This window comes from Lethenteron reissneri, chromosome 44, assembly GCF_015708825.2.
Source record: "Lethenteron reissneri isolate LAM-NWPU_2019-01 chromosome 44, ASM1570882v1, whole genome shotgun sequence".
Classification (NCBI taxonomy): domain Eukaryota; kingdom Metazoa; phylum Chordata; class Hyperoartia; order Petromyzontiformes; family Petromyzontidae; genus Lethenteron; species Lethenteron reissneri.
Window position 1 is genome coordinate 5,819,145 of NC_083822.1, and position 27,646 is coordinate 5,846,790.

Below are 27,646 nucleotides of genomic sequence, written 5' to 3' on the forward strand. Positions count from 1 at the left end.
TTGCTGGTAGACAAATCCAATCACGACGGCTAATAGAATCGGATGCTAATTGTTGCTTAATGGTATTTTATTCAATTTCTGTCAGTATTTTGTAAAATGTACTAAGGTTATATGATCAAAAGTATTAAGTCGTTCAGGTGCAGGTTATGTTATATATCTGCTTTTAACAAGATTCCGTTAGTATAAAATTTCGATTTGGTACATCCGATTATATTAACATTCGTATAACCAATATCCTAAATATCGAAGGATGTTTATGTTAATGACCACATTAATGTTTAGGTATAAAAACCTATTTCATACTAGATATTCAAGTGATACAATTTTTTTTACATGCATTTCTCATCTAAGTTGTGTTTGGAAATAAATGCATGAACCAGAAGTTTTGCATTGGGTTTATGTGGTCACTTATGAATACACACTTCACATGACCAAGTCTACAATTGTTTCATGTTGGAGCAGACATTTCTAACCAGAAGACGCTGTTGGTGGTGAGTGCTCGTTTGGTCGTCAGTCTTTGGGTGAGGTAACATTCTTGTACTGGCCTTTCGTGTCGGTGACAATGTGTTCACGAACTCGGTCACACTGAAAGATAACTTTATTATAATTGGTTTTTTACCCTTTTATCTGGCAACAAAACTGACACCTTTCTTTTTACAAGAAGTCATATTTGCATTGACCACAATACCTGCGGTCGGAATGCAAACAAAAAACACAACTTTGATAATGTATGCACTGTCCTTGAAATTGATTTGTCCACACCCGAGACAACTTTTCTTAGAGCCTAGTCTCACATTGTGTTGCGCCTTTTGGCGTCATCTGGTACAACACCATGTGAGACTAGGCTCTAAGAAAAGCTGTCTCGGGTGTGGACCAATCGATTTCAAGGACAGTGCATACATCATCAGAGTTGTGTTTTTTGTTTGCATTCCGACCGCAGGTATTGTGGTCAATGCAAACACGACTCCTTGTAAAAAAGGTGTCAGTTTTGTTGCCAGATAAAAGGGTAAAACACCAATGATCATATTTTGCTACTGGCAAAGGAGGTTCCAATTGGATAACTTTATTGTTCTCTGATAGCATTACTGAATTGGATGTTCCATGCAAAGGACTTTGTTGGCTTTTCCATAGCTGCACCTCAAAGTATTCAAGAGCCATCACATACGAATCGATTTGATTCGTTATCTGTAGCTACACATTTTATTACAGATATGAAGAGGCAATGGTGGTATCCGAAGTCCAGATCTCACTGTATTTGTCAAGGGAATTCTTTTCATGATGCTCTTCATTGTTTTCAAAAACGCAGTTTTTCTGAAAACACAAATGCATAAGAATATTGTTATCACTGAGTATTTTAATATATGGTGAATATTGTGGGTTTTACAAAACAGATGTAGACGACACAGTTTACCTGAAAACGCATGAACTGTTCTGTGTGCATGCTTGCACAAGCTAACTGCTTCCATGTCATCAAGTGTGGACGAACCAGATCCAACAGTGATATGAGAGATGTTCAGAAATGGGCTTGTCTTGAAAAGGCTCCACACTGTTCAAACATCCCGTGAGCAGTGTGTGCCACAGAGCTCTCTCAACCCAGGTTTTGTATTAAGAGCAGCATGGTTCGATAATACTTGCACTTACTAAGACTGGGTCTAACACATTCCTGCGGAGGGAGCTGGTAGGAACGTTGGGTTGCTCGGTCAATGGTCAGGGTCAAGGGCGGCGTGGTGTATTCCGCAAATATAGCCGACTGTGAGGGCGGGCACAAGCCGGCGTGAGTAGGTTAAACGTTGAGTTTTATAAGGACACCACGGGGTGACCAGCCCCTCCCCACCCAGCCCCACCCCTCCCACCCCCCACCCAGCCCCTCCCCACCCTCCCCCTCCCCACCCTCCTCACCCAGCCCCTCTCCACCCAGCCCCACCCCTCCCATTTTTGTATGCACGACGGACGGATACAATAATCCCCTGTGGGCTGGTGTAACCATGAGGTTCCTACCAGTAAAATGTATTTTATTGGTGTGATGAATGTGTGCGTTTTTGAGCGGTAGTACAGCGGACAGCGTGCTGCGCTATGGACCAGGCGAACGGCCAACACCAGTGACGATTATTTGAACCGGTCCTGGGCCCTCCCCTAGGTCGACTCAGCCTCAAATGAGTACCTGGTGCAGTGTGTAAACATCACCACTCGGGACGTGGTGCTGGCCACCCACCCCCTCGTCTGCTGTGCCGGCCTTCATAGGTGCTTGCTAACAGCACTTGCCCCAACAATCAGTTTAAGGCTATAAGATGGATCTTTGTCTTTGTTTGCATTTGTGTAAGCCAACCAAAGGCCTTTGCATAGGGTATCCAATTCAGCATTAAAATGTTTTTTTTTATTGTAGAGCAGCGGTGTTATGTTTCGCTAACTTCACTCTGAACACAGAAACCCGAGTTTGATTGCCAACCACCGATTTTAACTGGTTTTGGCACTCACGGGGTGCAGTAATCGTTCTGTTCATGTGACACAACCATCCGTTGTAAAAAGGTGTGGATAGGTCTTTCGTTAAGTTTCGGGTTGGGACTACTCTCTGCAACACTTTTGCAGTTCAGCACTATTTTACACTTCAGCATCACCGCCACCCGTGGTTATGCAACTGGTCATGATGGGACCATTTGCGCATTCTCTAAGATCTATGCAATTGGCATTAACGAAACGAGTGCAGTGGGAGTGAAGGTGTCCAAACCAGACATCCGTCCCACCTTCAGCTGATCTCCACTGCCAAAGCGGCAGGACAGGGCCTCGCGAACTTTGTGGTAGATAGGAGCGAGGAGCGTTGGATCAATGTGGCGTTTAGAATTTCCTCCTAAATAAATCGACATACCACAGTCAAGCATTAAGTGAAATTAAGTGTTTGTTACTTTAAAAAAACAGAGGAATATATTAATAAGGGAAAAATAAATGTGCAGCCTTGCAATGTCTTGTTCACACCACTGCTGGAGGAAGGGCCTCTACTAGAGTATCCCCTTCTAGAAGATACTTGGCTTACTATGCAGTGCTATAATATACTAACAATATTTTAGTCTAAAGAAGATCCCCGCAAGTGGAGCAAAACGACGGACATCAGGCAGATCAAGAGGCATTACAATCCAAAACAAAAATCAGAGCACTGTATTCCAATATTTATTCTCATAACCATAATATGAGTTAAAATACATATTGTTATTGTTGCAAAGGGAGCAGTGTAAATGCACCATTATTGAGCTTGTGTGTGTATACAATGCAAAGTATCCAGCACCCACCTGTTACGAGGCTTATCACAATGCTCACAAGCACAGTTCCCAGCCAACCTATTAGGCTGTAGTGTAGATAGGAGATGGAGTAGAATGTGTCTGCAATTGTCGGCCTGCACATTGGTGGCAGTTGTGCACGTGTACCCAGCAGGACATGCAGCGGATGTGGGAAGAGACGTGAGCGTGTGTATGTTTTGGAGGTTGGCAAGATTTGGGAGGGGGAAAAAAAGATGGATCATAATTAATACACAAAATAATTGATTGTAATATAGGCTGGTCAGAAGGAACTGAAATACTCTGATATCAACAATTGTGTTGTCGACTACTGCCATAATGGTAATTGGAAACTCACCAAAAGAAGTATATTTGCCATTACAAAGTGATTTTGGTCTCATTCAGCATGCGCTTACAGTGAGGGAAAAGGGCATTTGATTCCCTGCTGATTTTGTACGTTTGCCCACTGACAAAAAATGATCAGTCTATAATTTGAATGGTAGGTTTATTTGAACAGTGAGAGACAGAATAACAACAACAAAATCCAGAAAAACGCATGTCAAAAATGTTAGAAATTGATTTGCATTTTAATGAGGGAAATAAGTATTTGACCCCCTCCCAATCAGAAAGATGTCTGGCTCCCAGGTGTTTTTTATACAGGTAACAAGCTGAGATTAGGAGCACACTCTTAAAGGGAGTGCTCCTAACATCAGCTTGTTGCCTGTATAAAACACACCTGTTCACAGAAGCAATCAATCAATCAGATTCCAAACTCTACACCATGGCCAAGACCAAAGAGCTCTCCAAGGATGTCAGGGACAAGATTGTAGACCTACACAAGGCTGAAATGGGCTACAAGACCATCGCCAAGCAGCTTGGTGAGAAGGTGACAACAGTTGGTGCGATTATTCGCAAATGGAAGAAACACAAAAGAACTGTCAATCTCCCTTGGCCTGGGGCTCGATAAAAGATCTCATCTCGTGGAGTTGCAATGATCATGAGAACGGTGAGGAATCAGCCTAGAACTACACGGGAGGATCTTGTCAATGATCTCAAGGCAGCTGGGACCATAGTCACCAAGAAATCAGTTGGTAACACACTACGCCGTGAAGGACTGAAATCCTGCAGCGCTCGCAAGGTCCCCCTGCTCAAGAAAGCACAGATACATGCCCGTCTGAAGTTTGCCAATGAACATCTGAATGATTCAGAGGACAACTCGGTGAAAGTGGAGCTCTTTGGCATCAACTCAACTCGCCGTGTTTGGAGGAGAAGGAATGCTGCCTATGACCCCAGGAACGCCATCCCCACCGTCAAACATGGAGGTGGAAACATTATGCTTTGGGGGTGTTTTTCTGCTAAGGGGACAGGACAAATTCACCGCATCAAAGGGACGATGGACAGGGCCATGTACCGTCAAATCTTGGGTGAGAACCTCCTTCCCTCAGCCAGGGCATTGAAAATGGGTCGTGGATGGGTATTTCAGCATGACAATGACCCAAAACACACGACCAAGGCAACAAAGGAGTGGCTCAAGAAGAAGCACATTAAGGTCCTGGAGTGACCTAGCCAGTCTCCAGACCTTAATCCCATAGAAAATCTGTGGAGGGAGCTGAAGGTTCGAGTTGCCAAACATCAGCCTCGAAACCTTAATGACTTGGAGAAGATCTGCAAAGAGGAGTGGGACAAAATCCCTCCTGAGATGTGTGCAAACCTGGTGGACAACTACAAGAAACGTCTAACCTCTGTGATTGCCAACAAGGGTTTGCCACCAAGTACTAAGTCATGTTTTGCAGAGGGGTCAAATACTTATTTCCCTCATTAAAATGCAAATCAATTTATAACATTTTTGACATGTGTTTTTCTGGATTTTGTTGTTGTTATTATGTCTCTCACTGTTCAAATAAACCTACCATTCAAATTATAGACTGATAATTTCTTTGTCAGTGGGCAAACGTACAAATTCAGCAGAGGATCAAATACTTTTTTCCCGCACTGTATTTCCCTCAAATTGGTTCTGAATGCAAATCCATCCAAAGTCATGTTTTTCTCTAATAAAGGAAATCCTGCCACGTTTCCAACCCAGGTTATGTCTCCATGTAATCAACAAATTGAACAAGTGGAGAAGAACAAGTACTTGGGTTTTTATCATCGACTCTAAATTGAAGTGTCATTCCCACATTCAAAAGTTAGGTCAAGTTAATATATTGTTGAAAGCGGAGTTGTATTTAACAACTGCTATACAACTGTCTTTCTGATAAAGAAAACACTTGTCCCAAAATGCAGTCTATACATTTGCTAATAAAATGTATTAAAAAACACTACAGACTGGTGTGAGTCGAGCTACAGAAGGCATATCAGCACAGTATCTTTAGAAAAGTAAAATCACTTTGAAGTGGAATGTCACTTTTAAATGTACAGCCCTGCCTTTTGTAAAAAGTTGTGTCCCAGCAGTGATTATCAATTTGGTGCGACACCAATGATACTCAATGAAATCAAGGACTATGCATTTTCATGTCTAGTGCTGTGGTAGAGCACTCTGCTCAACATATGAAGGTTGGAAGTTCATATCTCGCCCAGGGACCTACTTAGCCCACAATCCCATGTGCTGCTAGTCAACGATCGTTGTTTATGGAGAGTCATGCTCCATCGTAGTGAGGAATTTCCACTGTTGGCTCAGGGCTGCCAACACTGGCGGAGCAAGTGGGGTGGGTGGGGTGGCACGTGCCCCCCCAATGATCCGATCGAAATCCCTCATTTCGATCAGATCATTGGGGTATATTAGTAATAAATCGGCATTTTGCGACCCCCACTGCCACTGTGTAGAATATTATTATGTGCCAGGGACGCTATGAGATGATAGAACAATAGTCTGAGTCCATCATTTTGCAATAAGTCAAGGCAAAGCAGTTATACGTGACTCACAGAATTGTGAGCAGTTGCGTATACAGTACACGACTTCCCTGAAGGCAAACATCTTCAGCGAGTGCGATGCCGATTACACATGGTTCGAATTCGACCCTCGATCAATCATCGCCGCACACGCGTCGAATAAAAAGCAAGGGACAAGTCCTTACTAACAGCTTCCTATAATTTTTCATTGCTGGAAAGTTTGCCCCGCTACCTGAAAATCCTTGCTCCACCATTGGCTGCCAACAGACCTAAGCACCACCAATGCTTATTTGAGTATGGGGACAATGTTAGTCATGTTTAGCTTCTCTTCAAGGTAATGACATACCTTTCATTTGATGGGTTGGCAGTGCTCACAAGGGAGGCTATTGTGCTGTATTGGCCAATGTCTGTGATGTTGGTCGTATTGAGTGAACACCCAGCCACGCTTATGTCCAGAATGTCGGTGAATTCAGCAGTGGGTGGGTAGATTTGACCACCAAGACCAACCCAGAGAGATAGGACCAGTCCTGTGATGAGCCCTACAAATGTACCCTACCAAAAATAAAATCAAGTTTACAACCATTCATTATGCGCAATACAATACAAAATATATGCAGCCGGCAAAGACTTATATTTAAAACCTTATTTATCTTACAATAGGATTCCTAAGATTCAGTTACAAAATTTACATTAATAAAAAAACATTGCAAATGCATTTTAAACGTGCATGTTCAGAAGAAAAATGAAAGACAGAACGAGGAGCGCATGAATTAGCAAACCAAAACGTTAGAGACATTTTTTTTAACTCTTAAGAAAATTAAGAGGTCTTGAAGATGACACATTGCAAGGTGGGGTGCTCTCGAAGGACAAGGTTGACAAGCACAGCCCACAGACCTGAGAGAACAATTTCAGAGATGGAGCAATGATCACCAAATCATCAAATAATTGAGTTCATTACACTGGTCAACAAAAAAAAACATTTTTTTCTGGCCTGGACTTTTGCAGCTGTTTTAGACTAATTCAGGGTGCTGATTCCAAATCTGATCTCAGATTTGCTCTATCACATCATTTTATGCTATCGGCATACCCCATTTTCATTGATTTTACCCGAAATTAACCCTGTCACTTATGATTGCAAGTTGTTGCGAGGCAGTGACTGATTTAGTGTTAAAATATGGTGCTGTATTTTAAGGATAGTGTGTTTATAATATAATTTAATGTAGATATCCACATCTATTTAATATTTTACTTCTGCAGTTTTTATTGAAAATGCAATATTTGATATCTCAAGAACCTGATGTGATAGACAAAAACTGATGCTAGATTTGGAATCAGCACCCCAAAATTACCTTGTGCCAGAAGAAGTGTGTTGACCAGTGTTATGGAGTAATGATATTAGCTCACATTCAGAAGTTGGATGTGTTGCAGGACCATAAGGAACATCAAAATGGCTTTAATCCATCCATGGATAGACAATGGCTGATGATTTGGTGCAGTGATTGAATTTCTCTTATTATTTCGTTAGCTAACTATATTTTAGATTCAACTATTCACACAATGTTGTGAAATTGTGTATATACTAAGTAGCAGAATAGCATCGACTTGGAATCATAATAAGAATACGGCACATAGCACAGCGCTGCCCAAACAAACCTTGGAGTTGGCAAATGGCAACAGAGCAGCCAGAGTGAAGACTCCGAGGACAGGACCACCAATGATCCCAGTAAAACTGAGGGATGCCTGCAGACAGCAGTGGAGACACAACGGAAGCCATTGACCAAAGTATAACAAGTGCAATCCACAACACACTTACCCTTGAACCAAATCTAACTCTATGTGGTCACCAGTCGTGCTAGGAATGGGGCTATGTTGTCACCAATGTAATTATAGTCGATATTATCTCATAAGAGAACGACGCTCATGCATCACAGTATTTGTAGGTCTTCATACTAAAGTAGATTTTGCTCATGAAATGCTGTATGCTCAATGCAGTATGTATGCACCTTTTTTGTAATTGTTAACATTGTATTGGGTTATGGTACAAAAATGTACACGCCCACAACCTCATCATCACCTGAGAATTCTTTACTCGTTTCTCTGCGAAATTTTCGTTTTTGTCTTTGTTTTTGTTGTGCTCACTCACCATGTATCTCTCTTATGAAATATCTAGGCAACTGGTTAACAAATACAATTAACTCAAACTGGACGTGATTGCTGAACAGACTATTATACATTTGCATAACAAATGCATCACGTAGGTTTCAGGCATTAAAATTTAATTCGAACAAGGACAAGTCATGAAACAACAACTAAGCGTTTATACTGACCCGACAAAGCATCCCGATTTTGCTATTGGTGTTATGTAATGAGACAAAATATAAATTTCAAACCCTCAGACAAGTGCAGCACCCTGTCATAGAGAACAGTATATGAAAGTGGACACCATAGAACTACTTCTGAAATATCTTGAATGACTTCTGATACAGCAGCAATTCCCCACTCAATTTGCTACAGAGCGGTATTCATTGCATGACAAATAATTATAATTATTGGAATCTAGCCAAATTAAGTGAAGTAGCAAATTCAACACGAGACTCAAACCCAGACCATAGTGGTGCAGGGAAAGCACTCTGACCTCTGAGCTATCTGGCCAACTCTCACAGAGAGCATTTTGTAGTTGGAATTTAAACATTGTACAGTATATGTAAACTATTTTATATTTATAGATCATTGGATCGTGTAGAAATAAAAAAAATATAAAAACTACTACATTTAATTATGTTATGAAAAGCTCTGGTGACAGAAACTGTTGTTAAATAGTTATTTCCTCGCTGATGCAACATTTAATGTAAAAACTCTTAACAATACTGTCACTGAATCAGCAAAAAACATAATTTAGAAGGACTACACGTGCAATGAGGTTGATCGGCAGGTTGTGTGTGGTGGGTAAAGTTTGAGTAATCCCACCTCTTCCAAAACGTCTGACCAGCAATGCACGAGTAGGCCAATTAACCTCTGGAGGAGCTCTCGAGAGCTTTTGCTAGTGGAGGCCCATCTGCCAGCAGTGGCATAAGCAACTGCAGGGTTTCTACTTGACCTTTAACCTGTGTAATCATGGGTGGAGTGTGGTGGGGGGGGGGCACTGGGTGGGGGGGGGGGGACGCACCCCTCACCACAACTAGGCACATTTATAAATTTATTTTCCCTGATTTTGCAAATGATTCCTGATTTGAGAGACAAAGCGAACCCCTGTCCACCCCCGCCCCAAATATCAAAGTCAAACTCCACCTATGTGTCGAATAAATTATTGAATAATGTATCCGAACGTGTAAACACCCTCCCGATATCCAGTTTCACTATGTTCAGCATTATAAACCAAAGAGTCAAGCAACCACTGTATAATGTCTTTGATAAATACAGTTAAAACTAAATTACCTGTATGATGTTTCCTTGCAACAGCGATGCAACACCAGCCACACCAATAGTGACCAAACCAAAGAACACGGCTGTTGGAATTTAACAAAGGTACATTTAGTTGTTCCAGTTACTCATTTGTCGACGCAAGTATTTGTTTCAAAGCAATTAGCATTCAACACAGAATAAAAACAACTCTGGATCGATTTGGACGTTCTATATCTCATCAGAAGAGTCAGGCTTCCATGAACAAATGCTGCTGGATAATATTGGTCTGGGAAACCAATAAGCTGATGGAGCTATACATTTTTTTTTTATGTGGCGACAGAATGGAGTTCTGTTCATATATGCTCTTACATATGCATGGCAGTGGCCCGCATTACCAATGATTCCATATACTCCAACTGCTAAAGTTCAATAGAGTTCATCAAACTGTTTCCTCAATGTTCATATTCCAATAGGGGAGAGCTTTACTTTTTGCTACGATACGGACATCACTCACTCATAATAAAGTAAAGTTCAATAGAATAAACTGCACGTGACTGCCGCATTCAGCTTAGAGGATCATTCCATCTTATCCACACTTATCACAAGTGTACAAACTACACGGCAAAGAGAGGGAGGGGGAGGCATATGTTTTATAAATGCACAGAAATTCGATAAACTCTAAGTGGGTAATTATATTTATTATCCGTTGCATAGCGACAACTTGAGAAAAGGACGCGATGTTCACGTGTGCATGAACGAGTGATTACACATTACAAGGACTTTGCCCGATGGCTGACATCATGAAGGTAATCATTGTCTTTCTGTGGGAATGAACATTTGAACAACCCATACCCTGTCCAATGGTGGAGAGTGGGGATGGGCAAAGTTTATCCGATAACTGGCTGTTTGCCAATTATTGTCAAACAGCCAAATTGGTGAATAAAAATGACAAACTTTTGCATGTCGACTAATGACATCAGCAGCAGCAACTGCAGCAGCAGCAGCAACTGCAGCAGCAGCAGAAACTGCAGCAGCAGCAGCAACTGCAGCAGCAGCAGCAGTAACTGCAGCTCCCTTTGATGCTGTTAATCCTGCATAATGCACATGCATATGCAGTACTAATCACATTCCTGCATTTCCCATAAATATGCTAAATTCCTTTTGATATGCAAATTCCTTTGTCAATGCGCCCAGCTTATATATATGCTCCAAGCTCGTGTGCTGTTTCATTCAGACTCTGTCGCCTCGACGGACCTGGTTTTCACCTGAGGACGGCTGCTTGCGTTGTGGCCGAAACGTCGTGAGAATTGTTTTATTATGTTTTATTTTTATTATTTTATTACTTCCCTTCTACGTGACTTTACCGAAAGAACCAAGAAGATCTAACACAATATTTAGGAAATACTGTATATGTGTATTTTATTTAAATTTCAATGCTTTAAATCATTAACAATGAATAAATGTTCGTAATATACTGATGCTTTTATAACGTTGATATGTTATATTTCTGTATTTGTTTACCATGGTATTAAACCACGTTTGCCTTTTTAAAGCTTTAGTCATGATGCAGCAAGATCTATGTAATGTATGTTGGGTAGCATTTTAAAATCTGGTATAAGTTTAGGGTTACCACCTGTCTGGGTTTAACCCAACAAAGTCTGGGAATTGCAACCTGTGTTCAGGTGGCAATAATTGATTTGTACTGAGATCTGGTGGAATGGAATTCTCGTGACATTTCTTATAATATACTGCACAGTTTGATAGACCTAGGCTGATTGAGAGATATGTCCAGGTTTGGTCTGTGGAAAACGTGGCAACTCCTCATGTATGTCGGTTATAAAGCACTCGTGTTGTTCAAGCAATAATGTAGTATTATAAACAGCTTATGTGGATGCTCAGTTTTCAGCAATGATTTTGGGATCCGTAATGTGACGTCAATGCGGCTTCACATTTTTATTTACAAACTCTCGCCAGGGGCCTGTCCATCATCTCCCCAACACGCTTAAATTGCGGTGAAGCCTGGCTCGTCTCAGGCCATACTCACAAATGTGAGTCCGCATGGTCTTAAATGTGAGTCCGTGCCATCAAAGGTGCGCTAAGATGTGCGCTGAAATGCTTTGCACTGGTTGACCACAGAGAGTCGTGATGTCATGTGGTCACCAGGGAAATGAGATATTAGTTACCTTACTGTGTCAGTTAGGAGAGTTCATTATAAACATTTACATTTTTAATGCTTTCTGAGGCTCAAAGCGTTCATGCATAAAGTTTTGTTTGTCTACTCCTTTATCTGTAGGGTGGAGTCATATCTGTTAGTATGCATTGATAAGCATAAAAAAGCACATACCTCTTTGAACAAAATGTATGTACCTTAGAAGAGTTGCAAAATCCTCATATAAAATATAGATTAAAAACACGCAGAATAAGCTAAGATACCCGAACAATAACATTTGTTCAAGTGTTAGTAAAATTATGGCTGTTATCAACTTTTCAATCACCACCACCTGTTGCCAGATAAAAGGGTAAAAAAAAAACTATTATAATATTTTGCTACTGGCAAAGGAGGTTCCAATGGTGTAAATGCTTACCCCAAGCTCTCAGACTCTGATGGTGCATTGTCTTTGAGTTGTGCGCCTTTTGGCGTCATCTGGTCCAACACCATGTGAGACTAGGCTCTAAGAAAAGCTGTCTCGGGTGTGGACCAATCAATTTCAAGGACAATGCATACATTATCAGAGTTGTGTTTTTTGTTTGCATTCCAACCGCAGGCATTGTGGTCAATGCAAACATGACTCCTTGTAAAAAAGGTGTCAGTTTTGTTGCCAGATAAAAGGAGTAAAAAAACAATTATCACCACCACCTGGTTTACTGCCCGGTAAAAGAGCACCTTCTTGGGTGTGCTATGAGGCCACAGGGAGTTGCAAGAGCGAGGTTGTGAGAACGGAGTGGTGGGAATGATGCCACATGTTATGAGGCTGTTAATCTGGGTTGCGCTGCGGAGTAGTAATGGGGCAACTCACAGTGTGTAATGAAGTGTAGGAGGGGTGAGGAGCAGTGTGTAGGTATGTGTGTGTGTGTTACTGAGCGGTAGTGCAGCGGTTAGCGCACTGTGCTATGAACCCGGCAACCTGGGTTCGATTCCCGCTCACCGGCCAACACCAGTGACGATTATTTAAACCGGTCCTGGGCCTCCCCTAGGTTGACTCAGCCTCAAATTAGTATTCGGTACGGTGTGTAAACATCGCTACTAGGGAGACAAAGGCGGCCGGGCGTGGTGTTGGCCACCAACCCCCTCGTGCGCCGTGCCGACATTCATAGGTGCTCTCTAACAGTAGTTGCCCCAATAGTCTGTTTAGGCTATATGGGGGATCTTTGTCTTTGTGTTACTGACCCAGCAGTTTTGAGATGAGTGCCCGTCTCTTTACGCTGATGTGTTGCCAGCCTCCCCAGAATGGCTTGAGAAAGTCTTCAACCACAACAGTCGACATGGAATTGATTCCAGATGAAATTGTACTTTTGAGAAACGCGGGGAGATAAAACAGCGGTATTTAATGTTTAACACAAGTACAATTTTAATTATTATAATATCATTGGCTATTTGTATATAAATCATACATTTGTCATATATAAACGTGATTTGTAGATTGTAAACACGCTTCAACTGTACTGCAAGCCGTTGATACCTTATTAGATCAACAAGATTTTATTCTTGAGGTCATAAATGATAATAGCTATTCTAGTCGATACTTGCAGACTAGCATTCTCTGTCAAAGGAATGTTACATACCGTTCTGTGGGATCCATAAGAATGATATGCATGGAGAGGGTGTAAAATGGAATATTACTTCGAGGAGTAGAGAGCATGAGCATGATGGTCTCACCTTAATGTTGCACTGTATGCACTTGCTACAAACAGGCCTGGCAGTCCAGGCAGATCTCCTAAGAGCTCCATTACAAAGGAAGGCATCAACTGTGAAAAATGTAAATAAATAATGGAACACATTAAACAGTGCTTAAAATATATGTTTTCCACCACATTTTCACTGCCTGCCTCGGTGTTATAACTACTGAATTTATTTTGTTTAAATAATAGCCTTGAATGGGTGACCATCATGGAAAAACAGATTGTCATAGGGCTGACTGGGCTATGTGTTTGGCAGCATAGTGCAGTGCAGCAAACTTAATTGTTGTACTGTACTTGTATGTTATCTGCCTTCACAACTCCCATAAAGCAACATGATGAAGTATGGTGAAATAACCGCCATGACCCACAAGGCATAGAGAGGCCCTCATCCTACAATGGATTGAAAGGGCCGTACATGTACACATTAGCTTGTTGTATTAAAAGTCTAACATTACCAGGGTGGGAAATATATATAAATATACACACATTCATAACTTGACTTCAGTAGCCATACTGTAATAAAAATATATTTGTAACAGACAAAAGGTAAGTCTAATTCATGCTTTTACATTATGGTAAAATATACATTTCTCGGTGATTTTGCAGATATTGTATTGAATTCCAATTTCTTTCAACCCCAGCAACCGAAATATAGTATCAGAGCAGTTAATTTGAACAAATTGAAGGTCAGTTATATACAGTGCTACAGTGACGTAAAGTGAGGTGTTTTATGACGTAGTTTTGTGCAATAATCACTGCCAATAATACAGTGCTACAGTGAACTGCAGTGAAGTGTTTTATGACTTCGTTTTGTGCCAGATTCACTGCCAATAATGCTGGTCTTCAGTGAAATGCAGTGAAATGTTTGTTGACATACTTTTGTGCAAGATTCACTGCCATTAAATTGACAAAAGATACAATTATACTCTGCTAAATTTTTTCGTAAATATTACAGCTTCTGTCCTAGGACGGGCAAACAAGCTCGTCTCTACATAAAACATCCACTGTTGACTTAGTTTATAAACCCTGGATTTGTGTTAATGGAATTCCATTTGTGAGTTAGGGACTCTAGCACAACATGGATAAACTGTAATGTCATTACCTATAAACATTAACCATAATGTTTAGCAATGCCTTTTTGGTTTTGTCGAACACAAACATTACAATTGATATAAAGTGAAACACTTTAATTAACCCAGAAGTTGACGGCAAATTCATCCTATTATCCACAAATTTTACCATCAGATGTGACCCAAAAGTAGGTCTCATGGACGTATGCAATTAACCATATTGTTCGTGCAAATATGGGGTAAGAGGAATAACCTGGAAGTGGTGGAAACGTCATCCTTTTATCTGCATTTATCTAATAATAGTTCAGTGGATAAAAGTGCGTGAACACACGCGTAAATATCAATATAGAGAAGAGTTAAAGTGAAATATGTGTTGAATATGGCCGAAACAGATCGTCATATCATTATTGATATTTGGGTTAGGCAATATAATGATCTGACCAATGTCAGATACATTTTTGGGTTAGACCATGTATTGATCTGACCAATGTCAACCCAAAAATTTATTATGAATCATAATATTGGCTGCAAAAACCTACGTGTTAAGACCCTTAAATGTTGCATGCACAAGGGCACTCACCTGATTAGAGTTGTCCACTATATTTGCCTTCAAAGGGTCACACTCGGAATACCAGGCGTACATCACCAGGCCACACAGATCTCCCACAACGAGCAGCACGCACATGCCCAACAGGTTCAGGAACACCGCCCTGCCGCAGGAAACAAACCACACTTAAAATCATCCTCACCATCACCACAGTAGTATTACCAGACCCGTATTCACATACAGCGATACCTGGACTTTTGTCCACTTGACCTTCGCTCTTTCGGCCGTTTTCAATTATCACCACATTTTAAATTTCGTTCACGAAGTTTTCCTCTTTCGTTCAATTTCATCCCAAACCCCTCCACGACGTTCGCGCCACGGGCCATCTTTTTTGTTCAGTCTTTGAATAGAAGTTGTTCAGTGAGCGTCTCTTATATTTGTACTCTTAGGTTTTTTTCGGTAAAATCACGTAGGTAAAAAATAAAATTAAAAGTTAATAATGGAAATAAAATAAAATAATATTTTTTACCTACGTGACTTTACCGAAAAAAAACCTAAGAGTATGAATCCTTGCAGTCACGAAAGCTTCAAATCTAGAATCTTATATTTGTGTTTATTCATATATAATTAATACTGTACTTATTTCTGTGATTACACTGTAAAAATTAATAGTTATTTTTGTGATAACAATATCACACTACAGTGTTCATAGTTATTTTCGTGATTATAAAACACGTGTACAGTATTCATACTGTGCTTATTTTTGTGATTACTGCAAAATATTTATTTCTGTGCTTTAATATTTCATAATGGCTCCTAAGTGTGGTGATAGTAAAGCTATTTATTTTTATGTTTATTTTTAATTTATTTCTGTTTATTTAGGTTTCGCACGCATGTGTTGTATAGTTACTGTAGTTATTTGCATGCACGTTTTTCGCCAGCCAAAATCAATTTGCAAGCTAAATAAAGGCTCTGCTTTGAATTTCGTCCATGCTCTGATCCCTAACCAGACAAAAGTGCGAGGTATTCCTGTACAACCTATTGTCACTCATAAGGGGTTTTTTCCTCATAATTTTGGAGACACTGTTGAATCGCCTTATATCCTCCGGTGTCTACATCAGCACGAAGCAATGGAATTCTCACAGTAAAGCTGCTACTGGTGTACTGGTGGTGATGCTAACATACTGGCAGGACATCGCAATGACATATTTTATTTTAAATTTCATGAAACTATTATTTCTGACTCATTCTATTAGCATGTACATTATGTGGAGCCGGTCTGTAAAGTTTGAAATTCCGTCACGCTTTTGGCCAAACCACCTCTGCAATTTGAGGGGGTTAGAATCCGCAGAGCAGGTAACCAGTTATACTCCTCTAATACATACACATCACACACACGTGTTTGTGTCTATGGATGCATTGGTGGCACACCTATGCAGCATAACACATCGGTCCTCATGAAATAGTCTAAAATCTAAATGTAAATCATCAAATCTGTTTATCAGTCATTCATTGAGTGAGCTGCAGACTCTCCATCGGAAGTTGCCGGAGATTCAGCAGTTGCTTTCCCGTTCGAACGTGTGGCATGAGTCATAATCTTTTGATGCATAATCAACGTTTTTGGGTTGGATGGCGTTATTTATAAATGTGTCGTAACCCTCCACCTCCCGACACGGCCAATCAGCAAAAAAGTGTCACGTTGACAAAAGACAAATATCTTCTTGGTTCTTTCGGTAAAGTCACGTAGAAGGGAAATAATAAAATAATAAAAATAAAACATAATAAAATAATTCTCACGACGTTTCGGCCACAACGCAAGCAGCCGTCTTCAGGTGAAGAACATTTCTGTCGGAAAGACAGCGTCTGTCTTTCCCTTCTACGTGACTTTACCGAAAGAACCAAGAAGATGAATCCCTGCAGTCACGAAAGCTTTAAATCGAAAAGACAAATAGTTCACTACTTTAACCCACCGGTGTGTTGAAGCGTGAAACCACAATATTTACAAATAACGCGATCTAACCCAAAAACGTTGATTATGAATAATATTGGTCGCGAAAGCCTACGTGTTAAATATTTTGATGCCACAGTCCGCCAAGAACTTATTCTGGAAATGAATTGAGGAACCCTTTGACCAAGTCAAGGGCACGAGCCAAATCTGTCTTTGGAACATGGAGCCAATCGTCATCAGGCTGGGTGCTATATGGCAACAGACTGGTGAAGCTTCGTGTTCAGCTGCTCATAACATTCGTCTTCCGACTGCTTCGACATCAAGATTTTCTGACCGGGGTTGCGAATTGTGGGATTCCAAGAACACAGGATGAGATGTTACTATCCTTTGTGCAAGCACTTCCAAGAGTTCATGAGGAGCGCATCGTCAGTAGTGTACCTTTGGTTCCTAGGGTGTTTCGGCCTTTCACACTATACACCCTCCCCAAAGGCGGCCAGCGACAGGGTGATCAATCCTACGCTTGCGTCCCATTCCCAATTAGTCATAGGAGTTGCCTTGTTGTTGATAGCCAACATCCCATGGGACTATGCATGGCAGGGGCGTCCTCCTCCCTGAGTCAAGCATTGTTGACCGCATACCTCCTGGCCCTCTCACTTCGGGGCCCAGCTGGGGTCTTTCCTCTTTATCCAGAGCCACTGACTGCTGGAGAATAAATAATTATTTATAAAATGTTTTGCTTTTTTTTATACCGCGTATCAGTGTACCGCCAATATATTAATGTCTCAAGGTCCATTCTGCTGACGCCACTGGAACTCTCCATCGCTTCAATGTTTCTGCTAATCTTTGCAATTGTTGCAGTCAGGATCCCCTAAAGTTCAAAGTCCATTCCAACAGTTTCATCACCACCACGTTGACACAACTACACTTACGAAGTGATTTGTAGAATCCATTTAGACTGGATAAAGGCATAGCCATAAAATGGAGTAAGAGTTCGTCATCTCAGATTTGCCGATGACTGCCATTATAATAACCAATGCAACTGAATTTCTGAAATGTGTGGGTTTTCTTGTCATGTACAGATTTGATTCATAATTGAAAAGCTAAACAAAAAATACTCTAAATGTGTACAAAATTTATGTGCAAAGACGAAATTATTACTGGCCAAGACTAATTAGAGAATCCATTGAAATTGAGAGAAATACAAATAATTTTAACCGCTCTGACAGCTACAGGCTTAGTGCGGCCTGGAAGCGTATGATTAAGTAATACATATTACAATTCCTTATGGAGGAAACACATACTAATGAACTAATTACTAATCTAGTATATAATTACAATACCCCCCCCACCTCCTCCGCCTCTGATCTCTGCACCTGATTGGGTTCCGTGCTGACGACCGGAAGCAGGTGGAGGGCTTCACAATTCTGGCAAATCACCTGATGATTCTGCATGCAATTACCAGCGACACGTCGTACTCAGATCGTAAATGCTGTGAATTCACTTTTCAACACACCGGTGGGCTGAAGTAACTATTTTGGGTTTTGTTTACGTGTCGGGTGGTGTAGGGTTTCGACACATTTATACTTACGCGATCTAACCCTACAACCTTTATTATGGACGAAACTTACGTACAATGTTGGCTAAACAAAATTAAACAATTGCTGAGGGGCACAAGTAGAAAACACAGCACTATACCCTGGGAAGTTATTGAAGGCGAATTGGGATCAAAGTTTTGAAATATGTGAATAAGAGTGGGATGGAGTACTTATGAAAAAGTTTAACTCAATATTGAAAAGCAAAATACCAAGGTGCTGTAAGAAGCCAGTCTTTAATCAGTGCATATTATCCTTTGTAAATACGAATGTGCCGTAAGAAGACAGTATTTAATCAGTGCATATTATCCGTTTTACCACGTGGATCGGAAACATAGACAAGTGACAAAGAAATGGAACAAAAAACCCTGAAAAGTGCACAAACCAGTATGGATAGGTGCATGCTTATGAATGCATTGGAAGACAGAAAACGAAACATGGATTATGGAACAAGCACACGTTAGAGACTTGAACAGGACACATCACGAGAAGGGATGATGGTCGATGGTCTACGGAATGTCAGCCAACGGAAAGTATGTGCCCAAGAGGATGATCCCCATGGAGATGTGATATCTGTACATGTACAAGAAGTCGATTTTACATTACACGACTATTAGGCATTGGTGTCAGCAGCGGGAGGCTTTCATGCAGCGGTGGATACACAACAGCTAACGATCCCAGGTTGTTACACAACAACGTGCATTGACATGAGGATTGCCTATAATGGTATGTCATACATCTCAATTACTCTAAGGGACTGCATAATGAATCCACGACGGTGGTCAAGGCAGGAAAGTGATCCGATAGCTAGCACAGCAACTTACTTGATGGCATCTCGCTCAGTCCGGCATGCCAAGTAGCGCTGCACCTGCGTTTGGTTGCAGCTGTATGTCGCCGTCCAGCTGAATGTGCCCCCAACCACAATTGTCCAAAACGTGTGCCTCTTCCTTGGGTCAACGTCAAAGCTGTTGAACAGATAGAACCAGACTTTGCAATCGTCACCTTGTCATTATTTTCAATGCATAAATATTTGACGTGGCTGGGTGGTAGCAGAATTTCCAATATCGTCAAGTCGAATTCAGTTATGATCGGTAGAGCTAAATGCTGATAAAAAAGGCCCTTGTGAGGGTCAAGGAGCCGATTGAACGAGGTCTGTGAGTGAACCAACTAAACATTGAAGGACTAAATTTCGATTTAAAGCTTTCGTGACTGCAGGGATTCATCTTCTTGGATCTTTCGGTAAAGTCACGTAGAAGGGAAATAATAAAAATAAAACATACTAAAATAAAAATTCTCACGACGTTTCGGGCACAACACAAGCAGCCATCCTCAGGTAAAGAAACAGCTGTCGGAAAGACAGCGTCCCAATGACGAATGACGCTGTCTTTCCGACAGCTCTGTTTCTTCACCTGAGGATGGCTGCTTGTGTTGTGGCCGAAACGTCGTGAGAATTTACATGTTATTATCTTTTATTTTTATTATTTTATTATTTCCCTTCTACGTGACCTTACCAAAAGAACCAAGAAGACATTGAAGGACTCTAAGGACCTAAATGTGACTTCCTGCAATAGTGCGGACATCCAGAATAAATACCCATCGACGACCCAAACAGCGCACTTCCCGATATTGACATTCTGAAGTAACCACCTACTGCATCAGAAAACCAACAGGCCAATGTGCACATCTCCTTCATATGGACCATATTTAGTGGACCACTGTAGTCGGTGCTTCTTCAATAGGCGCAATATCAACACTACGCAGAACTCTCTCCTGAAGCCATCTCATGTCCAGCAGACCTCGACATTGGCATTGAGCTTCTGAACATATTGCTATACGCAAGAACAGAAGAGCACATTCACAGCTAGTTGACCAGGTTCAGAGCAGAGTGCTGCCCCCTGCACCAACACCCAATTGATATCGCTTCTCTTACAACTGATAACGCTGCATATATGTTATTTATAGGTATTCTTCGCTTAATTTCTAATGTTATGTATGCGTGTTAATTCTAGATTTGAAGCTTTCGTGACTGTAAGGATTCATATACTCTTTGGTTTTTTCGGTAAAGTCACGTAGGTAAAAATACAATAAATGAAAACAGCTAAATTAAATCACGACGTTTCGGGCGCAACACAAGCGTCCTTCTTCAGGTGGGGACAACGTAGCGAAAGCACAACCGCTTAAGTGTGACACACTTACACACTTAAGCGGTGTGACACACTTGCACACTTAAGCGGTTATGCTTTCGCTACGTTGTCCCCACCTGAAGAAGGACGCTTGTGTTGTGCCCGAAACGTCGTGATTTAATTTAGTTGTTTTCATTTATTTTATTTTATTTTTACATACATGACTTTACCGAAAAAACCAAATAGTATGCATGCGTGTGTTTTAGTGAGAATAAGGAACACACTTCCAGAAGTTTATGCGCCCGCCTGCCTGAGCGACACTCCACACGTTGGAGAAGCCTCCGAGGCGTAGAGAACCCTGAATCAGCACAGCCAAGAGGCCAGCCAACATCACGGCTGCCTGGAACACATCTGTCCACACCACAGCACGAATGCCACCCTACACACACACAGACACATACAGAAATCCTCTGTGTAGCCTACACATGCTGTTGAGGGGCAACTGCTGTTATTGAGCACCGATGATAAGTCAGCATGGGATATACAGCTGAGAAAAGAATGTTCAAGAAAATGATTCTCATCACATGACATCAATACAACAATTGTAATATTATGGGGTAAGAAAGTCAAAACTAAATATCTGAACCGGTCCTGGAGCCGAGTATAGAATGACTTATGGCATTGTAGAAATGGCATAAGTTTGGTTTAAGATAAGATATCTACATCTGAGTATATGAGGGAGTTACAACATTGGGCGTTGGTAGAATTAGAATAAATCTCACGAGTGGTTGGGACCACTCGTTCGTGAATTATAACTTGCCTACACGAACGTGTATGATAACGAGGTACTGTATACCACATACTATAATTGATAAAACTCACAAATGCAGTATAGGCGATGCAAACAAGTGCCGTGGACATGATTGCCACCCAGATGTTCAGGCCAGTTACTGAAAAAGACAATACAGCACAATGATAACCTGGAGCTAATGGAATTAAGTGGCATATACCTGGGAAAACAATATTACAGAAATTATTGTCATCACATGACATAAATAGAACAATTGGGGTAAGAGAGTAAAACATAACCTATAAATAAAGTAAATATGTTAACTTTGGTTCGTCAATGATATTTTTTGTCATTTTATCAAAGCACAATACAGTAAGATAATACAGCATTGCTTTACGACTGTAGTGTTTAAAATGACAAAGCAATGGTAAATTGTATTTTGTAAATGTTAGTTTTTGAGATGGTATAGTGGTGGCATTATATCATGATGCGAACCCTTCAAAGACCCAGTCATCGTATGTCTCAGTGTTGACGAGGATCTCTCTATAACTTTATCCTGCACGGTTCTGAAATTCTTACACACTACACCTATTTCTGCAGAATGGAAACGTGTTCGAACTTGGGTGGAGTTAGGTTATGGACCAGCAGAAAATCTTGAATAAAACATTGATTTAATCCATCAATCGCTAGTTGGACTTGATCAATTTTACTTGACTGTTATTCATGATGACTAAATCAGCAGGAATGTACCTGATTTATTCAGATCTTGGTAGCTAAGCAGTGCTGAGTCTGGACAATGCTTAGATGGGCAACTACCACTTTGAAATAAAATAGGTGTCATATGCTGTGGGGCTACAGCATTAGAAGAAGGCAGTTCCGAAAATGACATTGTTATACCATACTGTGCCCCAATGTCTATATACCCCATCTTCATCATCCTGCACTGACCGTTTTGGTGAAGTATGGTCAAATAACCCCCATGCTCAAAAATATTGTCTCCATGCTCATTAAAAAAGAATACCCTCTCCGACCACCTCACGCAACTACGGTAATGTTGCCTCTTGTACCGATAACACCACACTGTGGTTCCGGCTTTAGAACCGTCATCGTGAACTTTAGCTAATTAATGTCTAGTTTTGAGGCAGGGATTATTCATGACAATGCCAGTCAAATATTCTCAGGCAGTGACTGAAAACCAAGTTTAATGGGGGGGGGGGGGGTGTTGTCAAAGAGTCAAACACTTTAAGCAAGACAAGACGAATGCTTTCGCCTCTGGGCAAAGTAGTGAGCTGGTAGTGGTGATGCGGGTGGAGTTGGTAGGAGTTGACATTGAATGGCATGGGGATTTGCTGAAGGACAAAGGGTGTTAGGTATACCGTTTACTTAACATGTACCCTGTCATGCGAGTTCACATTTGGCTGACCACCCTTTCAATCGGAAGCACTGTATGTATTAGAAGAAAATATAGAACATTTAGTTTTTGGATAGTTAAATCAATAATATGTTTTGTGCTTTGATGAAGTAAAAAAATGCAGTGTGTATTATTTGAGTGGTGAGGGAATTGCTCTTAGCTAAGATTGCAGATGGCCAATTGAGCTCGATGACTTGCAAGAAAACATGAACAACAAAGCACAAAGGTGAGTGCAGCTGTATATGGAAGAATGTAATTTTATCTTGCTTCATATAATCCGACACTACAGATTCTGGTGCCCTGCATTGCTTGTTTTAATTTGGCATTAGAATGTCGTGTGAAATGATGATTAAACGTACCCTTTAATAAAGCACTTGCATAATAAAAGCTACTGAGGTGGCAGGCATTTTGCATTAGTTAAAGTGTTATGTATTATTTTAATGCCTTTGGCTAATAGTCACATGTCTACTTCAGTCTACCAGCAACCAGGACATATGATCAATTAAACCCTTTGTAAAACATTTGTCAAATCATCATCAATTGCAGGTATTTATTACGTGATTTTATTACGTTCTGATGAGCAAGTGTGGACTGTGGGGCATTAGATGTGCCAACATTTTACTGTTTGACGGTCCGCGAGTGGCCAGAAACATAACCCTTGCATTGAGATTCATCTTATTTCTGTGTCCTCACCTTGACTGAGCGCTAGCGAAGGTGCATATGTGACCATCCCCAAATACAGCACCTGTTAACAGAAACATGATTACACGTTTCACCGTATTAAAATGATATAGAACATTCAACGTGTAATCAAACGCTAGCTTATAACGTTGACTTTTCATGTATGTTGAACTTATTTTAGACCGTACGTAGCCAACCGTGCTAATCGGAGGTTTAATTAGTAGCCACGGTCAATCCACTCCCCGGGCTATCGACATCTCTCACAGTCCTGTTGTGTAAACATTTACGTTTATTTGTTGATAATGATCATCACCATATATACCATATGTACACAGACCCGTGATGTTAATTCCGCATGAGATGTACAAATATGCGCTGCGCCTCTTGAACTGATGGCTGCAAGTTGCATTTCGCATGCATTAAACGAGTTTGATGAGTACTTTTAGTTGTTTATACACAGCAGCACGATGATTCCCTCCTAGCTCCTCCCTGCCGGTCTCACGCCTGTCAACTTTGTCAAACGTAGTCCTTGTACCGCTTTGACTTTGAGCAAATCAGTGCTGTCAAAAACATAAAGCGTGGTAAAATAATGAATACCAGCCATTTAATCAATCCACTGCTGGAAGAAGTCCTATCCACGCTGTGTCAGTCACGGGAGTTGTGGAGTTATTTGTTCGTGAATTTAATTGACCATCGCCGTCAGTGTGAGCTGGTAAAGGGGGGGGGGGGGACGGTGAGGGATAGAACCAGTTGAGGTATCACTTCTCTCTCATGTTGAACATGCTCAGGAACTGAAAGCACTGTGTCAATCACTGTGCCACTTACCATGTGCATGAAATAGGCACACACCACTCCGTATCGCACCGCTTGGTTGAACCTGGTGTTGAGGTACTGAATTTGCACAAACAAATGTTATTTTTTTCAGAAAGATATTGGCAGTATATGCATATTAAATTAATCTATCTTGTTGAAAATATTTAGCGTGGAAAAATACCGTGAGTAGTTATGGGATATAAATCAACACGCTACCTTCAAAGTTGGGGAATGTTAGATGAATGAATGACTTGTTTCTTATTAAACTTTTGTGTAAAGAAACGGAAACAATTGCGGAGATTTTAGACAAGAAGTGATTTAATTTTAATATTTCAAACAAGTGTTACTATATTAATGCGTGAAACAATTCTCATCTCTGTTTATAGTTTTCACCCAGTGATGGAAATATCACATTCCTAAAGCAAGTACTCGTCTGTCCTTAGGAATTAATATTACTGACCTCAGTTAGATGATTGGATTAGATGACGATGTCCAGAAAATCAATCCACTGTGTGATATATGTATGTTGAACTTCTTTCACACCGTACGTAGCCAACCATGCTAATCGGAGGTGCTGGGTGTTATGGCTGTGATCCTGAGCTACATTGCAGAGTTAGCACAAGGGTATGCTAGGAATCACTGGGTTACAAAATTACACTTGGATTTGACTATTGCTACGTACAACACGTGGACTTTGTCGGGCAAATCGTGTGAGGCACGTACCGATACCTGCTGTTTTGTATCGTGACGTATTAACCTCCCAGTAGCACGGTTAGCAACGTATGGTGCGAAAAAAGTTCAACATACATACAATATACATACATACATTGGGCCCTTCCTGCCGTAATGAATACAATCTTTCTATCTATCATGTTGGAGATGGAACTGGAAAGAGAAATACATTGGCATGTATTTGGTGATAATAAAAGTAAAGAACTCACATACATTTCAATACAGTAGTGCCAACTTTTCCTATCATTTAGGTGGATAGGACAGTAATTACAGAGGAGTGAGATTGTTTGTCTGGGAATCAAACATAGAGGTTTCAGATAAATTTCGATTTAAAGCTTTCGTGACTGCGGGGATTCATCTTCTTGGTTCTTTCGGTAAAGTCACGTAGAATGGAAATTATAAAATAATAAAAATAAAACATAATAAAATAATTATCACGACAGAGTCTGAAGATTCTGTCTTTTCGACAGACCTGTTCTTCACCTGAGGACGGCTGCTTGCGTTGTGGCCGAAACGTCGTGAGAATTGTATTTTATGATGTTTTATTTTTATTATTTTATTATTTCCATTCTACGTGCCTTTACCGAAAAAACCAAGAAGAGGTTTCAGATACAAAAGTGAAAGGTTATTAAAGGTTATTAAAATATTAATCCCAACCACAAGCCATGAAGATGTAGAAGTAGACGAGTGGTATGAATAAATACATCAACTTATTAAAAACGAGGCCAAAATACATTACGCCACGATAGGGTGAGACTTGAATACAAAGGTAATTAAGAGGAGCAAATATGAGATGTTTTTATTTTATTTGGTATCGAATGGAGGAGCAGGAGAGTAGAATGTTAACTAGAGTTTGCAAGCGTGTAAAACTCATAGCTCTTTAGTGACAGTGTGTGAACTTTCTGGGGTTCAGCCACCAGTAATGATAGTATCTACTAAGACCAGCATTATGAAGGTTATAGTACATTTCTACATACCTTATATATGCTGGAGAGCTGGAGACGGTAGAAAAGTGGGATATAGATGAATGCTGTGACTGAGATTGCAAAAATCCAGGCGATACCCATGAGCACATGCATTATCCCGTACATGTAGATTTCAGCTGGGAGACCAATCACTAGAAGACGAAAAACAGGTTAGAATCTTAGCTCTCACATACTTCTTGGTAACATAGTAAAACAAACTGTATAGGCCATTGTTTATTCATTGCTGGATGCTTTTGCATGTAACATGTAAAACTTACCAGCGATGGCAGAGAGAAAACTTGCTGCTAAAGACAAAGCCACTGGATATGGTGATAGCTGCCTGCAGTGTGACAAATCAACACGACAAAATATAAACAAAAGCGGCTATGATCCACGTAACATAGATACAATAGATACAAATGTAGTTTAAACCTCGGCATTACAAAGTCTTTATATTTGTGACTCTACAGCACTGCATTGTGTAATGTAATGTTCACACATGCTGGTATACTAATTATTAGTATGAATCAATTGGAAACAATTTTCAGATAAGATCATTATTTCAGATAAAATCTGAAAATGTTTTGAACTTTAATTCTTTACGTAACCCACACCATCAATGCTAACCCACAGCCTCAACACCAACTCACATCCTCAACAGTAACCCACAACTTTAATAGTAACCCAGCCTCAAAAGTGATTCTCAACCACAATAGAACGATCGCCTACATTCACACAGTTTCCTGCATCATGAAGTGATGTGCACGATGGGAGTATCTACAAGATGGTCCTGTATAGCCCGGTATGAAGGAAAAGCCACCATACTATTGCTATTAGTGGCCTCTCCATCCTTGCGGTGATCAACAGGATTTCAATCAAAGGTGAGCTGGAATTAAACTGTCCAAGACCCATCTTGTTCCGATTGTGAGAAAAAATATTCTATCATGCAGTTATTTTTTGTCTCGTGTCTTCGATAAAAATTACTTCTTCCACTACCCCAGATACAGCTGGATTATATAAACCACATAAGCAAACATAATTTAACTTACGTAATACATTACATAAATAATAGTAATTGTGGTATTCATTTCATAATAATGTTACGCTGAATATTAATGTTGCCCTTACCTTCTGCCCAAAAGGACATCTTCAGAGGTGTTCTGTCCACCACCTGCGAAAGCATGGTATAATCCTATACAAGCTGAAATTACCAGCATAAGGGCAAAAACAACATAGTCCCAGGTCCCAAACTGGCTCGTCTGGACCATCTCTGCCCTCTTTATCCTAATGCGATTGATGACGTTACTGCATTTATATGAAGTCAGTGTTGGTTTGCCTCGATAGCGATGGCGACGTATTTTCTCAAACGTATTTGCTCTGTAAGAAGCTTCTAATGCGATGTTTAACTCCACTTCAAATCCTTAAATAAGTTACTCTTTCTCTCCTGATCTTTTAACCTTTGCCCCACAACGTACTGTGCCTGGTTCGTATCTCTTCGCTGCTCTCACGAGTTTATT

At 40.6% G+C, this 27,646-nt stretch overlaps 1 protein-coding gene across 1 annotated transcript; it reads right to left on the minus strand.

Annotated features, from left to right (window-relative positions):
* Positions 1 to 908: 908 nt before the first annotated feature.
* Positions 909 to 27,646, minus strand: LOC133353587 (sodium-coupled monocarboxylate transporter 1-like). Its single transcript, XM_061569950.1, has 17 exons — positions 27,258 to 27,646; positions 26,408 to 26,469; positions 26,142 to 26,281; positions 24,445 to 24,510; positions 23,632 to 23,683; positions 21,620 to 21,687; positions 21,022 to 21,176; positions 19,439 to 19,579; positions 15,108 to 15,237; positions 13,435 to 13,523; positions 12,946 to 13,067; positions 9,591 to 9,661; positions 7,809 to 7,895; positions 6,502 to 6,707; positions 3,282 to 3,385; positions 2,742 to 2,845; positions 909 to 1,311 (listed from the first exon to the last, which is right to left on the minus strand). The coding sequence occupies exons 1-17, from the start codon at positions 27,395 to 27,397 to the stop codon at positions 1,204 to 1,206; spliced, it is 1,845 nt and encodes a 614-aa protein (XP_061425934.1). The 5' UTR covers positions 27,398 to 27,646; the 3' UTR covers positions 909 to 1,203.